Below are 18,794 nucleotides of genomic sequence, written 5' to 3'. Positions count from 1 at the left end.
GTTGGGCAGGTGGTGCAGCTCCAGCACCGGCCAGGGCAGCACAGCCGTCCCCAAGGCGGGTGCCCACACTGGCAGGTGCGGGCCCTGGGAGTGCCTCTGCTCCACGCAGGGCTGAGTTTTGGCGCCAGATTTTCAAAATCCCAGGCCAACGGCTGCTGCTGGTTCCCGGCCCGGATCGCCTTCCAGGATCTGAATTCCGGAGCTCAGAGCTCTGGGAGGCCTGAATTCCGGCATCTGGATCTTGGAGGAGTGGATCCTGGATCTGGTGTAGACCCAGGCTTTCACGTGGAAGTCCTAGGTCTTGGGGTTCCAGAATCTGGAGTCTGGGTCTTGGGGACCCTGATTTTGGAGCCTGGAACTGTGGAAAGCCGTTCTTGCATGTGATTTGAGTTACCTCCCTGGCTGGGTGAGAGGCGCTTAGACACACTGTGTCAGAGCCTTCCCCACCCTGCCCCAGGTGCGAGGGCTTGTCCAGGTGGGAGTGTGCCTGACCACTGACCTGAAGACCAGTCACTGACCCTGACCTTGAAATGCTGCCCCCCTCGACCCTCATTGGATGGAATTTTCCCCTGAATTTTTTGTTCCCCATTAAAAGCTCACTCCCTGGCAAGTTCCCCCCCTCTCGCTGGCCTCTTGTGTAAACCTCGCTACCGCATCAGGTGGCTGGAGGCAGGAGTGGGAGGAGCCGTCTCTGAGCTGGGCAAATAAGGTAAGAGAGTCATGTCTCTTGAATTTGAACTCACTAGTTTATTTCTGTGTTTTGAACCTCTATTATGAAGCTAGCGTGCTGGTCGCATGGCTGATGGAACCTGAATTCTAGGGGTCTGCATTTGGGGGGTCCAGATTCTGGAGCCTAAGTGTCAGAATGCAGGAACCTGGGTTTGGACCTATAATCCCAGGTGCAATCGGAGGTGGCTGATGCTGGGCTGGTGAGCCTGGAGGGAAGTGCCCCCTGTGTGGGGTCAGAGAGGCGGAAGAGCGTGACACACATGATCAGTAGCCAAGCGTGTGGCAAGCCGGAGGTGGTTCGCGTGAGGAAGAAAGGCAGCGACCACCTTGGGAGTGTGCGACGGGAGCAGGACTTTGAGCAGAAGAGGGGAGAGCCCTAAACAGCGAGGACAGCCACGGGGAGGACATTAAAGAGGAAACACGCGTGCTGCCGCATCCGTGTATCCATCAGCTGGTGCTGCATAACAAGCAGCCCCCAATACACACGCACACACGCGGTGGTCCTGGTCAACAGGGTCAACAGGAAGGGGTGAGTTCAGTGCAATAAAATTTTGAGAGGAGAAAACCCATTTCTACTTAGAGTAAACTGTCCTGTTTATCACTGTTGCTGGTCTCTGTGCCTCATTCACACGCTCCCCTGTATCGTAGCGTGTGTGTAGGAAAATGAGAGCGTGGGTAGGGCGGGTCCCAGCTGAGGCTCAGGCCCTGGGTAAGGGGGCCGACCCGAGTGGTCAAGGCAGCGCACTCTTATGTCACCGGCACACGGGTCAGCAGGAGGAGCAGCTTCGCTGGGCCTGGTGGCTCAGGGCTGCCCCCACTGTCCACACCGCCATGGGACGTGGCTCCTGGCCGGGCGCTGGGCTGAGAGCCGCAGCCCTCGGGGGCCTCGCCACCTGAGGAAAGGGTCTGGGGAAGCCCTCGCCGTTTGTCATCACAGGGAGACCAACCAAAACCACCCAGAGTTCCCCGTGAGACCAGGCCACCAGCGGGGCCGCGGGCAGCCCCAGAGACTGGACGGCAGGAGGATCGTGGCTCCGTGAGACCCCGTCTCAAAACAAAAAAATAGAAAGTGCTGGGACGTGGCTCAGGGTCGGCCCGCCTGGGCTCTGTCCCTGCTAGGGACAGAGATAAAAACAGGCCACGGCAGGGGGCAGCGTGTGGAGTCAGGTCCTCCAGGACACGGCGGGGAGAGGGCGTGTGCACAGGAGTGTCACGTGTGTCTGAGTGCATTCACATGTGTGCGTGTGTGGAGGTGCATGTGGGGGGCACGCATGTAAATGCGCGTGTGTGAGGACTGGGTGTGAACACGGGGACTCATGCGTGCTAGATAACAGCCACCGCTGAGCTCCACCGCCAGCCCTTTTTGGGTGCAGTTGCCCAGGCTGGCCCTGAACTTGACCCTCCTGCCTCAGCCTCCAGAATTGCTGGGGTGACAGGTGTGGCCACTACACCTGGCTCCCCTTTCTCTTTTTATAAAGCCACCAGGATCCGATGGGGGCTCCACACCAATCACCTCAGTGACCTTGTCCAACCCTAATCACCCCGGGGCCACCTCTGAACACTGTGGTCAGGTTGAAGCGCCTCCCTCCTGATACCTCAGCAGACTGGACTCCCGCTGTGTTTCAGAGGATGAACCCGGCTCAGACCCACGGAGTCTGAGGGCAGGGCAGAGCGGATGTCCCCTCTCCAGTGCCAGGGGCAGGAGGGCTCTCTGGCTCCAGGAGAACCAGCCCTTCCTTCCATTCTGGCCTTTACCTGGTTGGACCAGGCCCACCACTCAAGGGAGGCCCTCCCCAGTTACCGCGTCACCTGAACCCCTCGCAGACACATCTGGAACAACGTTGGGCCCAGCTTCTGGGCACCCATGGCCCAGCTGTGTCAACACACAAAAGGCACCTCCACCGACTCAGGGAGGCTCGCTGGACCCTGCTGGCCACAGGAGCTGTCCTTCCTGCTTCATCGTCTCCGAGGGATTTTACAAGTGTGGACTTTGCAAAATACCAAAGACCATACAGGAGGTTCCCGCCCAGCCTCCCCAAGGCTGGCCTTTGTCCCCAGCTGCTGGGAGGTGACCTCTAGGCCCCAGGAATGTCCCTCCTGATGGGTATGTCTCTGTTTGCCTGGAGTCTGTGGCCTGGGACAGTCCCATCTGACAACAGGAGGAACGAGGGTTTGGGCCAGGCTCTCTGGGGACCAGCCTCCAGGCAAGAGCTCAGCCAGGCAGGCCGTGTGGAGGCCAGGCAGGCCGTGTGGAGGCCGGGCCGGGCTTCCCTGCTTGGGAGGACTCCTGGGACAGTGACCAGACGCTCCCCCGTGGGACCCCCCCCAGACTTGGCTTGGTGCCTGGCCTTCCTTGGTCAATTGGAATTTGTATCCTGTAGCCACAATAAAATCGTGAACTTAGATGGACCATTTTTCTGGGTGCTGAGAGGACCTGAGGAGTGGTCGTGGGGTCTGTGAACTTGGTCAGCTGCGCTGAATGGAGGGTCCAGGGAAGCCCTGAACCCTGTCTGCAGAGAGAGACCCTCCGACCAGGCAGTCGGTCAAACTCTATACATGCACAGAAATCCAAACTGTCGGCTGAGCATGGCAGCCACTTGGGTCATTCCAGACGCTCAGGAGGCTGGGGCAGGAGGACGACACGTAGGAGGCCCGCCTCAGCAATCTGGGGAGACCCTGTCCCAAAATAAAAATGGCTGGGGATGTAGCTGAGGGGTGCAGTGCTTCCAGGGTTCTGGGCTTCATCCCCAGTCCAGGAGAGAAACGGAGGAAGAGGAAATAAAGGCAGAAGCCGGCTGGGGTTGGCTCAGGTGGAGCGCTCGCCCAGCACGTGAGAGGAGCGGGGTTCCATCCTCAGCACCCCAAAAAAGTTAACTAACTGAACAAAGGTGTTGCGTCCAACTACAAATAAAAAATATATTTAAAAAAGAGGGCTGGGCTGGGGCTCAGGGGCAGAGCGCTTGCCGAGCATGTGTGGGCCCTGGGTTCGATTCTCAGCACCGCATCTAAACAAATAAAGTCCATTGACAACTAAAGAAATATTAAAAAGAGAAAGAAAGAAAGAAGCCAGGCCCCATGGCCCATGCCTGTCACCCCAGCTCCTGGACAGGCTGAGGCAGGAGGATCTCGAGTTCATGTCCAGCCTCAGCAACTTAGCCAAGACCTTGTCTCAAAATAAGAGAAGCCGGGCCCCGTGGCCCACGCCTGCCATCCCAGTGGCTCAGGGGGCTGAGGCAGGAGGATCTTGAGTTCAAAGCCAGCCTCAGCAAAAGTGAAGCGCTAAGCAGCTCAGTGAGACCCTGTCTCTAAATAAAATACAGAATAGGGCTGGGGTGTGGCCAGGGGCCAAGGGCCCCTGGGTTCAATCCCCAGAACCGAGGGGGGTGGGCAGCCCGGAGGACTGTGCCTCTGCAGAGTGGAGTCCATCCTGGCATCCTGACAGCCTATAACGCAGCGCCCTCTGGACTCTGACCAGCTGTGACATTGTCCTGCTCTCCTCGCTGATGGGTGGCTGGGTCCCTCTCCGACGCTGTCCCCTGGTGTGTCTCTGGGAGGCTCCTGCCTCTCCCTCCTCTAGGTCTCCAAGGGACCCTCTAATGCCTGCTGGCACCTGGAGTGTGTCGGGACTCAGCCTCGGGCCCCAGGCACAGGGCACGGAGCAGAGGGAGGCTGGGCGGGGCTGCCTGCCCACAGGGGCTCAGCGGTCACTCTGGTGGTTTCAGTGCTGAGAAGAAAAACCAGAGGAAGAGAAGGCCAGCCGCTCAGCAGCAGGAGGCCCGCGTCACCGCCCAGCACCAGAGGACCACAGAGGAGCCCGGTGTGAGGGCCAGGTGTGAGGGCCGGCCAGGGCAACCCGCTGCAGTGGCCAGGGGAAGGCCACGGGGTGGGGTGAGAGGACACAGGCCAGGACATGGAGGACGCATCCGAAGGTTTGCATTGTGCTTTATTTCTGGAGGGTGCGTGGAGGAGGGACCTAGGCACAACTTAGCTTTTGGAAGAGGCTGTGGCAGGGAGAACCAGGGGGTGGGGGTTAGCTTAAGGGGGTCGAGGGAGGGATGGGTGACTTCAGGTAGCCACAGAGGGGAAGGCAGAAGGAACACTTATGCCAAAGACATTCTCAAAACAGCATTTTGAGTAATCCTTCCCACAACCTGACTTCCCCATGAAAAGAAGGAGTATAGAGAGGTTAAGTCACCAACTCAAGGACACACAGCCCATAGCAGGCGGAGGTAGGAGAGTGTCCTACAGATGTCTGGCATCGCGAATGATCTCAAGCACAGCCTCTCCCCAGGCAATCCCCTAGCGGGCACTGGCCCAACCTCCAGCCCCGAGTCTCCCCACTCTGCCCTGTAAGGGAGCCTCAGCCTTCTAGCGCCCAGGCCCTGCCAGCCACCCCACCACCTGGCATGCCGCTCCCACCTCCTCCCAGCCCTTCCTGCCTTACAAACGTCTGGACCTTCACAGGATGAGTCACCCCCACCCGGAAACTTCTCCTTGGGGACAGGAATCTCATCTTGTTCATTTGTACAAGAAAACATGATGTCATAGCCCACCCTTCCCTACTTCAGTCTTGCCAGTGGCTTCCTGGCCACACCCGGAGGCCCACCCAGACCTCTCCTGCAGCCCCCAAGGCTGGCCCCCTTCTCCTCCCGCCCTCCTCCCTCTGCTCCACACAGGGGCTCCTCAGTGGGTCTCCAACACAACCCCGTCTCTCCTGCCCCAGGGCCTTTGTGCAGCTGTGCCCACTGCCGAGACTGTTCCTCCCTCAGAGCCTCTCAAGCCTGGATTTCCCCAGCCACCAGGTCTAGCTCAAATGTCACCTTCCCAGAGGGGCCACCCTGACCCCCTCTGAAGTAGCCCCATGCCCCCCCATGAGTACCACATTGGAGACACAAGGGTTCCTAAGTTCTTTGTCTTGCAAATTCAAAGGAGATCCACGATCCACGTCAGGAAGGGGCAGGGAAGCATCAGGATCCACTAGAGCACCAGAGAAGGGCAGCCCAGCGCTGCGGGGAGGAGTCCTAAGGAGGTGGCCAGGGTGGCCAGGGTGGCCGCGGCACCTGCCATCTAGAAGTGCACATGATCAGGTTGGAGGGGACCAAGGTGGCCTGGGCACAGGCTGGAGGCTTCAAAGAAGGGGGTCTCTGAATCCAGTCGTAGCAGGACCCCTGGTGTCCTGGCCCCTGTCCAGTCGGGGGGCTGCTGGGGCCACTTCATCCCAGCTCTGGCTCCAATAATGCATGGGTCACGAGCGGCCCGCACTGCCAGCTCCTGGAGTGCTGGACCTGTCTGCCGACCCCCTTCCTGCCCTGCTGGTCAGCGCCCAGAAGCTCCCACCAGTGTCTGAGGTCAGGTGGCACCTCACGTGGACAGCCCCCAGCAAGGATGGGGGACACAGGGTCTTGGCTAAGTTGCTGAGGCTGGACATGAACTCGAGATCCTCCTGCCTCAGCCTGTCCAGGAGCTGGGGTGACAGGCATGGGCCATGGGGCCAGGCTTCTTTCTTTCTCTTTTTAATATTTCTTTAGTTGTCAATGGACTTTATTTATTTAGATGCGGTGCTGAGAATCGAACCCAGGGCCCACACGTGCTCGGCTCTGCCCCTGAGCCCCAGCCCAGCCCTCTTTTTTAAATATATTTTTTATTTGTAGTTGGACGCAACACCTTTGTTCAGTTAGTTAACTTTTTTGGGGTGCTGAGGATGGAACCCCGCTCCTCTCACGTGCTGGGCGAGCGCTCCACCTGAGCCAACCCCAGCCGGCTTCTGCCTTTATTTCCTCTTCCTCCGTTTCTCTCCTGGACTGGGGATGAAGCCCAGAACGCTGCCCCTGAGCCCCACCTGGCCCAGGCCCCCTTCTGAGCTCTGTTCATCCCACCAGACTCCCCCGAGGCCCTTGCCCTTGAGCAGCCTGACATGGAGGGTGGAGCAGGGCCTCAAAGGGGAATGTCCCTGACCCTTCTCAGGAGCGCCCACAGCAGCCACAACACCCTTCCCCGGGCCTGGCCTCTGTCCCAGCGGCTCCCGCACCCCATGCCATATCCAGCCTGCGCCAGCCAAGCCCTGAGCGTCCTAGGCAGCTGGCCTTGCTGGCCGCCCCGACCTATGGTGCCCACAGCCCGATCCCTGTCCAGCCCCTGACAGAACCTCCCTCTCCCCAGCCCTGCCTGGGCTCTGGCGTGTTCAGAGTGCCCGGAACCAGCCTCCTCCCGCTGTGCAAGCCCCGAGGATCACACCAGCGCTGCAGCAGGGGAAGGGCTGCAGGGGCCGCGGGTGGAGGTCCCATCACTCCTGTCGCCCACACACCATCGGGTTTTAAAAGGGGCTGAGCTGCTCCATTTTAGCAGCAAGAGATTCCAATTGCAAGACTCCCTTTCAGGTGGAGGGTGGGCTTCGGGTCCCAGAGGAGACAGGGTGGCCTCTCATCGGGCTCCCAGAGGCATTTCAGGGCAGAGACTATGGTGAAACATCTGGGGGGTGGTGACAACTCAACCCCAGGATCATACTGTGATGCAGAATTTTCAAAAGTCACCATCAGGGCTGGGGGTGGCTCAGGGTAGGGCTGGTGCTGGGTGAGGTCCCAGGTTCACTCCTCAGCACCCACTCGGGGAGAACACTCAGGGCTGGGCTCGGCAGTAGAGCACTCGCCTAGCACGGGCGGGACCCGGGTTCGAGCCTCAGCACCACATAAAAATAAATAAAATAAAGGTGTTGTGTCCACCTACGACTAAAAAACAAATATTAAAAAAAAGAAAGAAAAAATTCACCGTGAGGACCAAACTTCTGTGCCCAAGACAAGTGCCTTGCTTGCTTTGCCCCCACACCGGCCCTGGGTCTAACAAAACTTTATTCACAAAAGCAGGCATCCACAACAGTCCAAAGCCAGCCAGTGCCACGGAGGGACGAGGTGGTCCTTCCAAAGGATGGAACCCTGTCATTCACCCTGGAGCAGAAGGGTGTCCTGGCCGATGTGCCACATGGATGAGCTTCCAGGTGTCCTGCGGATGACCCGCGCCAGTCACAGAAGACAGCACTGGGCCTCCTCTCCACCGGCGGAATAGGCAGCTCCATGCTGATGGAAAGGCCGTTCAGGGTCCAGACACTGAGGACAGGGCGTGAGCGATGAGTCTGCAAGGCACGATGGGAACGCACCACCTGCACGGGTGTCGCTCAGAGGGAGGGCACTTGCCTAGCAGGCACAAGGCCCCGGGTTCAGTCCCCAGCACTCATTAGAAAAGAGCTGTGGGTAGAGCTGGTGACGATGGTCACACAACATTGTGACCCTATTTTTGGTATGCCAATTTGCACTTAGAAACGGTTGAAATCGCGAATGTTCTTACGTGTATTTCACCATAATAGTAACCGTAATGATAAAGATTCCCAGGCAATAGTTTGCATATTTGATTTTTTTTAAATTACTGCATCAGCCGAGGGCGGTGGCGCCCGCCAGTGATCCCAGCGGCTCCCGAGGCCGAGGCAGGAGGATTTCAAGTTCAAAGCCAGACTAGCAACAGGGGGCGCTAAGCAACTCAGTGAGACCCTGTCTCTAAATAAAATACAGAATAGGGCTGGGATGGGGCTCGGTGGTCGATGCCGCTGAGTTCAATCCCTGGTACAAAAAATTAAAAATTTTTAAAAATAAAATAAAACACTGCAGGGGCTGGGGATGTGGCTCCAGCGGTAGCGCGCTCGCCTGGCATGCGCGGGGCGCCGGGTTCGCATCTCAGCACCACATACAAACAAAATAAAGATGTTGTGTCCACCGAAAACTGAAAAATAAATATAAAAAATTATCTATTTAAAAAAATAAATAAATAAAATAAAACACTGCATCTACAAAATAGAAAACAGGCGCCTCAGGCCACACTGCAGGGACCCTCCTCACCTCCCTCACCCCGCCCCGCCCTTCCGGCTCCGCGGGCGCCGGGACCTCGGCGGCCACCAGGTGGCGCCGTCGCGCCTCGCCGCGCCAGGGACCTTTCGCACCCCCGCGGTGGGCGGCGCGGAGGCGGCGCGATGCGTCAGCTGGACCCGCGGGCCGCCGAACCGAGGGAACCGAGCCGCCGGGCCGAGGCCAGGCCGGAGGACGGCGGGGGAGGGGACGCAGATGTGAGTCACTGGGAGCCCCCGAGGGGCCGTGGGAGACAGTCCCACGCGGGTCTGCCCGCCTAGCTCGTGCAGTGCCTGGCCCACACGGTGGCTCCGACTGGGCTGCGACAGCCTCTCCAGGCCTCGGCTTCCCGTTTTGCATAAGAAGCATAGCCTCGGCTTCCCCGCTCCTTGATTAAATAAAGACTCTGCGACACGGGGAAGGGGTCGGTTTCACACCACGCCTCGATAAGGGCCACCTGGGGGCGAGGAAACGAAAGTCACCCTCAACACTGCGACCAAGTCCCAGTCACTGGCGTGCAGCGCCAACCAGAACCGCGCTCCCCACGCCTTCTCCCGGGCCCAGTTTCTCCTCGCAGGCCGGCGGCGAGACGCGGTCAGAGGGTGGACCGAGAGGCGGCCGGCAGGGGGCGGGACCCGCCAGCACAGCGCCTCCGGGCCGCGCCACCTGCGCCTCCCACGCGCACCCCACCCTGAAACTTGCCCGGGGTGCGGAGGGGGCGCCCGGTCTCTTCCCCAGGGTGCCCAGGGCTTTGCAGCCCCTGCATTTGGGAACTTCCAGGTGCTATCGCGACCTCCAGATGACACTTATTGAGCGCCGTGTACACTTAAGGCTCCCTCCAGCCCCATGAGGCCGGTGTGCATTGATTCTTAGGGGACAGGTGGGGACCCAGAGGGTGCCTTTGCAGCCCCCGCTTTTGTAGAGGCCTCCTGAGAACTACCAAGCTTACGGGGTGCTTATTGTATGTCCGTAATTTTACACAATGCACATGCCAACCAATGAGGTCGGTGCCGCTTTCCCCAGAGAAGTGAAGTCAGCCTGGGTGTGGGGTACCCACGGCCCGGAGAGACCCACCTAATGACCTCCTGGGAGGGATCAGTGTGCAAACTGAGCGCCTTCCCCATGAGATCCCCCAGCACAGCTTGGAAAGGCTCAAGCCGGGACTCTCCGGGGATAAGGAGGGGATTCCAGGTCCCCCCCCCGCGCCCCGCCCCGCGAAAGTCCAGGCAGCCTCGCGCGCTGGAAATCCCGCGCGCGCCCCGAACCGCGGCGCGGCTGCCGGGAAATCAGGAGAAAACTTCTGTTTTTTTTTTCTTTTCTGGCACTCGCGGGCTCCCACCCCGCTCCCTCCTCCCAGCTCTCGCCCCCACGTGGGGCATCCTAGCGCAGCGCTCCGCCCCCTCCACGGCGGCGGCCAACCGAAGCGCTTGCTGCTCTGGCCTTTGTTTTTCCGCCAATAGAAGGGAAGAGTAGTCTCGTCGAGGCCACGCCCCTGCCTTACAAGTCTATAAAAAGCGGCGCCGGTGGCCGCGGGCTCAAATCGCCAAGCTAAGGTACGGAGCGTGGATCTTCAGCCTCGTGGATTATTTCTCGCTGAGGACTTTTGCTGTCTTTTCTTCACCCATTTTTACTGAAGGAATTCTTTTACTTCTCGAAGTTCTTGGACAGTTCCGGCTCCGTGGGAAGGTTTTGGGCTCTCTGGCTCCGGTTTTGCAATTTCTCCTTGGGATTTGTCGTGGGGTTGCGTCCACTGTGGATTATAACTGCAACATGACGCTGGAAGAGCTCGTGGCGTGTGACAACGCAGCTCAGAAGTAAGTAGCTGGGGCCCCGCCGCCTGAGGGGTGGACTGTGCGGCGGCGCTAGGTGGCCCGCCCGGCGCTGACTCTCCTCTCCCTGGCTTCAGGATGCAGACGGTGACCGCCGCGGTGGAGGAGCTGTTGGTGGCCGCGCAGCGCCAGGACCGCCTGACGGTGGGGGTGTACGAGTCAGCCAAGCTGATGAATGTGTGAGTCAGACCCCCTTCCTGGGCTGGGTGCAGTGGGGGCGCCCCTCTGCTTTGCAGGTTCCCTATGCCCCTGTCTCGAACAGCGCTGAGACTTAGCGAGTGCCCCCCCACACACTATGCATTCGGGGTTCCTCTGCTTTTGGGGGGATAGGAGTTGCAGCGTCCTGACATGACAGTGCATGGCTTGCAGCCCCCCTTTTGAACGTCCTATTCTCCATATTTTGAATCGTGCCCCCCTCCCCAGTCAGCATGCGGATGCCAGTCTCCACCTCCTGTAGTTTCTCTTTGCTCTTGCAAACTCCTCGTGCTTGGTGGCCTTTCCATGATCCTCACTTGACCCTCTCTCTCTTCAACTCCCTCAGGGACCCTGACAGCGTGGTCCTGTGTCTCTTGGCTATTGATGAGGAGGAAGAGGATGACATCGCCCTGCAAATTCACTTCACCCTCATCCAGTCCTTTTGCTGTGACAACGACATTGACATTATGAGGGTGTCCGGCATGCAGCGGCTAGCACAGCTTCTGGGAGAGCCCACTGAGGTGCAGGGCACCACTGAAGCCCGGGACCTGCACTGCCTCCTGGTCACGGTGAGCTGGGTCTCTTCCCCGTCCTGCAGGGCACCTGGGCCCATGTTTGTCAACAAAGTCGGGCTGACCAGTCCTGTACCAGCTCAGGGCTCAGCCATGCTTGGCATGTCCCGTGGGCAGCCCTGCCCCTGGCCTCATCACCCAGGCAGCTATTTTGAGCTGGCCTGTTTTCCCCAAAGGGGCCCCAGGAGAGGGAGTCTCCCCATCTCTTCCTGGGGCTCCCACTAAACCATTCCTTTTTCCTCCCACAGAACCCTCACTCAGATGCCTGGAAGAGCCACGGTTTGGTGGAGGTAGCCAGTTACTGCGAAGAGAGCCGGGGCAATAACCAGTGGGTCCCCTATATCTCTCTCCAGGAGCGCTGAGGCCCTTCCCAGCATCAGGACCTGTTGAGTTGCTGCCAAAAAAATAAAACACATTTGACCCTCCCCCCCAGAACAAATCCCCCAGAACAACCCAACCCATGAGACCATCGGGGGCAGAGTCACTGAGACTGAGGACCAGAAGGGGGAGTGTGCGGCCACCCCGGCGGCTATCCAGGAACAGCGCCAGAGGCGGCCTCGAGAGAGGAGAAGAGGGGACCCAGGCGAGCAGGAGAGGGGACCCTGGACCAGGTCTCCTGAGCAGAAGCTGGACGGGGAGCTGCTGCCTCCCCCATCGTGGAGGACCTGGACTCTACACTGCAGGGTTGGGTGAGACTTATTGTCCCCCACCCTCCTTGAGACTGTGGCTGACATCTGCAGAACGTGGCTTGCAGGACTGAGGGCCCACACCCTCGCGGGAGCTAGGGCTGATGCCGCGCTGTGCCCTTGAGCTCCCAGGTTGCGAGCGACAGAGACCATGTGTTACGTGCACTCGTTACTCAACCACTGAGAGACTGATGCTCAGACAGATTTTTACTTCTTTGATGGCCTTGTAATAAATTTCTCAAGCCTCTGGGTCCTGGTGTGTATTTTCGGCTTCTGCGAAGGAAGACGGCCCCGCCCCCCGCGCTGCGAGCCGCGGCGCCCTCCCGCCCCCAGCGCACCAGGAAGTGTGACTTAGTCCCCATTAGAGCTCCCGGCTTTGCAGGAACAGTGCCTCTTCTCTCTGCAGCAGGCGCCACCACCCAACTCCGGCAAATCTTGGCCTTTTTTCCCCCTTCTACCCTGTAGCAATTAAGAGACCGGCTTATTACGAAACCTGGCCGCCGTGCCACCGCTGGTACCGGCCGTCCTGGAGCCTGGCCGGGCCCTGGGCGCACTGACGCACCCCGGGGCGGGGGGGGGGGAGCTGGCTGCAGCCCCCGCCTGCGCGGCCACCACCGCAACCCAAGGTCCGGAGGGGTCACGGGGGCACCTGGGACCACACAGCGAGGCGGGCCGAGCTGCCGACTTGTCCCCACAACCAGCCACCCCCCAGGGTCGTCTTTCTCGCAGGGCGGCCTCTTAAGTTGCACCAAAGGGATTTTTTTTTTTTACCCAAAGTAAAATCAACCAGGAGAAAAGGTACCCCAGGAAGTCGGCCTCTGGCCCGCTGGGCCTGGCACCGGGTGCGCTTTGCCTCCCAGCAGAAACTGCAAGCCGTCGCCGGTCCTCCCGGGCGCCTCCCCCGCCCCGGGGCGCGCAGCCCTCGCCGGTCCTCGCGCCCCGCGTCTGCAGGGTGGGCGCGGGCGGAGCGGGGAGGCCCGCCCGCTGGCCGCGACCTTTCCCCAGCCCGGCGTGGGCGCCAAGGAAAGCCCCGGCGGTCCCTGGGAGTCACGGGGCGGGGCGGCCCCGCGAGGAGGAGGGGGAAGTCCCGGCGGAGGAGCGCAGGGGTGGACGGAGCCGGGGGAGGGCGGGGTGGGGGGCAGGGGTGGGGTCCCTGTCGGAGGTGCAGGCGGGGAGAATGGAGGTGAGCCTTCCAGAGCCTGGGGGCAGCGGAGCTGGGGACCCGAGAGACAGGGGAGTTGGGGGGACCCCCAGAAGCAGCCGGTGAGCGAAGGGGACCTGGGGAGAGCGAGCAGGAGACTGAGAGGCTCCTGGGGGCCTGGGAGGACTGGGGTGGAGGGTCAGCGGGCTTCCCTGCAGGCCCCCCGTGGCTGATGCTGCTGGCTCCACCTGTGGCGTGGAACCGCCCCGGTCCTCCCTGACCCTGGCCTTGCACAAGGGCCCTGTGACCTCTGACCCTCTCACCCTGGGCCTCCTGTCCGATGTGAGTACCACCTCAGGGCCCCAGCGACATGTGGGATAGCTGGGCCCCAGTGGTGGGACCAGGGGCAACCTCTCAGTGTCTTGGTCTCCCCTCTGAAAAATGGGGACAATAGTCTACCACTTGACTATTGAGAAAGTGAAACCCTCCTTCTTTGACCAGCTTCAATATTTCATTCCTTCTGTGATCCCTGCCCCTCAGCAGGCAGAGCAACACCAGCCCAGGCCACGATGGATGCTGGTGTTCACCTGCCACCACACCCCGTGGGTTCCCAGAATCACCCTCAAGCCTGCATGAGCAGGAGAGGGCAGCCTTCGGGGCGAGATGAGCGTCTCCAGTCAATATTTTAAAAATTCAAATGAAGGGGGAAATCTGTGGCAAGCAAAATTTCAAAAATAAAAATCAGGACAGGGTGAGGATTCCTGGTCGGTCCTCATGCCTGGGATCCGGCCCCCACACTGCTCTGATCTGTCTTGTTTTCAAGTTTTGGCGTTTTGTTCCACCACTTTGCAGAGACAGTGAGGCTCCGAGGTGGACCTCCGGAAGCCCCCAGCCGTCTCCACCGCCCCAAATGCAGAAGCAGAAGCACAGCTCAGCTTTAGGGGTGAATTCTCTCCTCATTGCTACCTTACAGTCACTGTCATCCATACACTGTCCCATGGTCCTCCTGCCAACCCCATGTGTGGCCTGTTCCTTGAGTTAATGACTAATGATGGTGTGCATTTCTTAACTCCTCCCCAGGTGTCCCCAGAAGCCCCTTTAAACTTGACTGTGGCCCCAGGAGGAAGATGTTGTCCCGTTTCCTAGAAGACACTGAGGCTGGAGTGGAGGGCCACAGGCTGGCCAGGACCTCAGGCTCCCACCGGGCTCTGGCTGGAGGTTAGCCCTGGCCGGGATCCTGCCCTCAGGATGGGATGCCGGGAGACTGTGCGTGTTCTTTGGCAAACAGGAGCGAAACACACGCACACATGCCCGCTCATCCTGAGCAGGTAAACGCACACCGGCCCCCACAACACCCAGGAGCTGTGGCCCCCACACGCCCACCCACCCACTCCAGGCAGAGAGTTCCAACTCCAGCTTCACCCACGGCCTTGGGCAGGTGACTAACTCGCCTGTCTGAGCTCATGCTGCAGGTGTGTCAGGGACTCGGCCTCGCTTAGCACAGATCCTACAGATGAGATGTCCACACACCAGGCCGTGTGCATGGACACACAATCACACGTAGTGGACAAATGCATCAGCACAGGGGGACTCCCTAGCCATGCCTGAGCCGTTTGTGTGCTTCTTGGTGTTTCCCTGACCCCCCTCCAGGGCAGCAGGGACACGTCATGAGGCACACATTGTACCCACATCCCTGGGCCAGGCGGGGGGCGTGAGACAGAGCCAGGTAGAGACACCAGAGGACACCTTGCAGTGGATGGCCTCGCGGGCCTGCTGTGCCCCTGTCGCCTGTTAGGCCTTAGTGACCTGCAGGGTGTAAGGAGCACAGCACTCAGAGAGGCACCACGGCTGGCGGCAGCTGGATGAGGAACGAACCAGGGCCTTGTGACGCCAAGTTAGAACTGTCATGTGTGTGTGTGTGTGTGTGTGTGTCTGTCTGTGTCCGTGAGTGTGTCTCTGTGTGTTTGTGTCTGTGTCGTGTGTCTGTGTCTGTGTCCGTGTCTGTGTGTGTGTGTTTCTCTGTGTCCCTGTGTGTGTCTCTGTGTGTGTGTGTCTCTGTGTGGGGGGGTGGTAAGTGGCTTCTTGTCGAGCACACCAACATACAACATGGACTCGGATGCGCTAGACGCTGCCCGCAGTGCTGAGGTGCAGTCTGCATTACTCTTAGAGCGCACCGCGTGGTGGCATCTGGCGCACCCTCAGTGAGCCACAGCCACCGTCCCAACTCCAGATCATGCTCAGCGTCATCCCAGAAGGAAGCCCCTCCCCAGGAGCTGCCCGCCTGCACCTGGGGTCCCCGTCCTGTCTGGGAGATGGTCCTTCCTCTCATGCCCAGGCCCCAGCACCTGGCTGCGCCCCTTCCCTGCTTGGCACCTGTGCCACTTGTCAGGACACGTTTGGGCCTCTCCCTGCTTCTGTCCATCATCTGTGCCAGGCTGCAGACGGCTGGGGGATGGGAGATGGTCGTTCCTCTCACACCCAGGCCCCAGCACCTAGCTGAGGTCTGGCACATGATGGCACTGCACAGTGCGTGACACAGACTCAAGCCACTTACAAGGGGAGCTCAGCACACCCATGACCTCTGTGTCCTGGCAGGGACGGACTGTTCTGTCCCTAAGGGACACATGTTGGCGTTAGAGTGCTGGATGCTGGCCATCTCCATAACACCACCCAGCTCGGAAAACGTGACCCTGTGGAGGTGACAGCCGTGTGACCTTGGCTGCCCCTCCTCCTTGGGCTTAGTGTCCTGACCTATGCGATGGGGATGCGGATCCTTGGGCCCGCTCCTGGGGGTCGTGAGCATTAATTAAAATACGTCCAGCACTCAGGGCGGGGGAGTTTCCACGTTGGCTCTTCCAGGGAGGCAGAGTGTGGTGGCGCCCGGGACTTCCTACCTGAGCACAGGGCCTGCATGTCTGCCTGCTTGCCTGTCTCTGTCCTTGGGGAGGGGACTTGTGCAGCTGCACCGAGCACACCAGGCTCTGGGAGTGAGCCCTGGCGTGGGCACTCCTGACCAGCTGGTGTCTGGGGGACACCCACAGGAGGGGCAGAGGTGCCCGTTGTGTTGTGTAGAGAGCTCTGACTGCCCCCAGAGTAAGTGGCCCCAGGCACAGGCCTGAGGGCTGTCTGTGTGTTCTGGGCTCTCGGCATGGGGGCCACATTACACACTCCTCACACCAGAACTCAGGCCTGCAGATGAACACGGGCACACACACCACCACACCCCTGCGTGAGCATCCTGTGGCTCTCAGTTCCAGAGCCAGAAGTCCAAGGTCAAGGGGCAGGTAGGGCTGTGGGGAGACTCTGTCCCAGGCCTCCCCCAGTGTCTGGTGGCCTCAGGTACCACCTGGCTTGTGGGTGGCCGTCTTCTCTCTGCGCATCACGCCCACCTGCCTCTGCATGTGATGGTCTAAGGGTCCACTGTCCACTTCCCTCCATTTTGGGGGCAGTGCTGGGGTGGACCCCAGGGTCTCCCACATGCCAGGAAAGCACTACCCATTGAGCCACACCCCAGCCCAACTTCCCCCTCTTATGAGAACACCAGCCACCCTGGGGTTAGGGTCCACCTAAAGATCTCATCTTCCTTAAGGTGGCAGAGACGCAGTTTGTGTGAAGTCACTTGGTGTCAGAGCCCTGACTCCTCTGGCGGGGTGCAGTCCACCCGCAGTGCCCTGGCACGCGCCTGGCACGCACCCCCAGCCACTGCTGAGGCCTCACCTTCAGCAGACACAGAACCCCACTGTGGTGCTCTTTCCTAGTCTTCCTGCTGTGGCAGGCCATGGCACACAGCAGGGGCTCAATGCACACTGAAGGGATCAGAACCTGTCCTCTGCTGCCCTGCTCAAACACCTCCAGGGGGCTGGCCATGCAGACCCCCAGGCCCCGCCCAAGGGGGGCAGGGAACAGAGTGGGTGGACCTGGCTGCAGCGGCCACTGGCCAACCAGGGTGAGAGGGCTTGTTGTTTGGGGGAGGGTGGATCCAGGGACTCTCCACGCACCAGCTCTGGCTCCCATGTTTGAGAGCTGTTGCTGGGGTGCCTGGTCCTCCCACTTGGGACTCCACATGGAAGAGTCTCGAGATCTTGCCTGTGAGAAAGCCCTACCTAGGTGGAGGGATAGTGGAGCTGTTGGGGGGCAGGAAATCACCCAGGCTTTGTCCAGGGTGGCCCAGGGGACATGTGGCATCTCTCTGTACCCCCAGGTCCATCCTCGGACTCCCGCGTCCTCTGCAACTTTTTTTATTATTTTTTTGTTTGTTTTTTAACTCTTTTTTTAAATAATACTTTTTCAGTTGTGAATGGACCTTTATTTTATTTATTTATATGTGTTGCTGAGAATCAAACCCAGTGCCTAGGCAGGTGCTCCACCACTGAGCCACAACCTCGGCCCCTTAACTATCTTTTAAAAAAATACATTTTATTTATTTTTACATGTGGTGCTGAGGATGGAATCCCGTGCCTCACACACGGAGGCCTGCGCTCTGCCACTGCTGAGTACCAGCCCTGTTTGTGTTTGTTTCTGAGGTTCTGTGGATGGAACCCCGGGCCTGGGGCATCAGGCAGGCACTGACCACTGAGCCCGCTCCAGCCGTCCTGGGCCCTGGGCAGTGGTTCTCAGGTCCTTGGGCACACTGCAGTCTGGCTGGTTGTTGGTGTCCCAGGGATCGACCTCTGTGCTGGACGCAACTCCCCCTTTCTAGGGTGCAGGGGATCCAGAGGGCCTGGGAGAGCCTTTGGGGGACCCCCACACAGTCCTCTGTCCTTCTCCCAGGTCCCTCCCTCCAGGACCCTGCACCAAGAGTCCTCCTGGCCCTGAGGCCCCAGAGCTCCCCCAGTTTTTCAGCTCCTAGCTACTGTCCACGGGATCCCCTCCAAACCTCTCTCCCCCATGGGTGCCCACTCTGCTAGACGTCCTGACCCCAGTGCTTGACCCTGGGGTGGGGAGGCAAGTTAGGGTGTAGTTGGGTGTATCTGAAGGAAGGGGGGCCTTGGAAATCTGCAAGGAGGGACCTCATAGACCAGTGTGGGACCCCTACCTGCAGTGCGGTGAGGTCCACAGGACGGGACACTGCACCTGTGACAAACAACTGTGCAATTGTCCAGGGACCCACTCCCACCAGGATTGCCTCCAGAGACCCTGAATGACCCTCAGGGGCACGGAGGCCGAGGGCTGCCTCCTCTGCCCAGGGATGCTGGGAGGCTGCAGTCCCAGCCACGCCGGAGCTGTGGGAGGAGCGGCAGGGGGCTTCCTCTCGCCTCCTCCCTATTCTTTCCCTGCATTGTTCCCACCCCACCCCACCCCATCCCTGCCTCCTGGGGCGGCTGTTCCCAGGCTTTGGGGGTGAGGGGCGCCGCAGGACGAGAGGCAAAGAGCCCCGTGCACTTGGGTGTGCCAACGCCATACATGAGTGCACACGTGGGAGCAAGCCTGTGATCACAGGCGTGCGGCACGTGGGGCGGTGTTTGTGCCACCGCGCACACAGCTGGCGCGCCATGAATGCCTATTGGATGGCTCCACGGTGTGGAAGGGCAGAGTTCAGGTCTTACAGGGAGGGCCCGCGGTGGAGCTTCGGGTTTGACTCTCCTTTCTCCCACTGACTGGCCATGGCAACTCAGCAGGCGTGACTGTTTCCCCATCCATAAAGGAAAAGCCGAATGGTCCTCCCACGCGGCGAGGTGAAACCGGAGCGTGCACAGAGCTCACGGCACGGCGCGCTGTCGCGGGAACCTCGCTGCACCTTCCTCCACCGCACC

At 60.0% G+C, this 18,794-nt stretch overlaps 1 protein-coding gene across 1 annotated transcript; it reads left to right on the top strand.

The window, feature by feature from the left end:
* Positions 1-10,142: 10,142 nt before the first annotated feature.
* On the top strand, positions 10,143-12,147 carry Gadd45b (growth arrest and DNA damage inducible beta). Its single transcript, XM_046443678.2, has 4 exons — positions 10,143-10,432; positions 10,525-10,626; positions 10,989-11,211; positions 11,463-12,147. Exons 1-4 carry the CDS (start codon positions 10,389-10,391, stop codon positions 11,574-11,576), a joined length of 483 nt encoding a protein of 160 aa, XP_046299634.1. The 5' UTR covers positions 10,143-10,388; the 3' UTR covers positions 11,577-12,147.
* Positions 12,148-18,794: the final 6,647 nt, after the last annotated feature.

This window comes from Marmota monax, unplaced genomic scaffold (genome assembly GCF_021218885.2).
Source record: "Marmota monax isolate L192 unplaced genomic scaffold, Marmota_monax_Labrador192_F-V1.1 WCK01_AAM20220418_F8-fsc00102, whole genome shotgun sequence".
In the NCBI taxonomy this organism is placed as follows: Eukaryota; Metazoa; Chordata; class Mammalia; order Rodentia; family Sciuridae; genus Marmota; species Marmota monax.
Note: the sequence above shows the minus strand (reverse complement) of the source record. Positions and strands in the feature narration are given on the sequence as shown.

What these genes read in the sequence shown, in the direction of transcription:
- Gadd45b (XM_046443678.2), top strand. Translation starts at nt 10,389, where the DNA reads ATGACGCTGGAAGAGCTCGTGGCGTGTGACAACGCAGCTCAGAA. An exon ending in TGTGACAACGCAGCTCAGAA is followed by an intron (nt 10,433 to 10,524) that starts GTAAGTAGCTGG and finishes CCCTGGCTTCAG; the next exon opens with GATGCAGACGGTGACCGCCG. An exon ending in TCAGCCAAGCTGATGAATGT is followed by an intron (nt 10,627 to 10,988) that starts GTGAGTCAGACC and finishes CAACTCCCTCAG; the next exon opens with GGACCCTGACAGCGTGGTCC.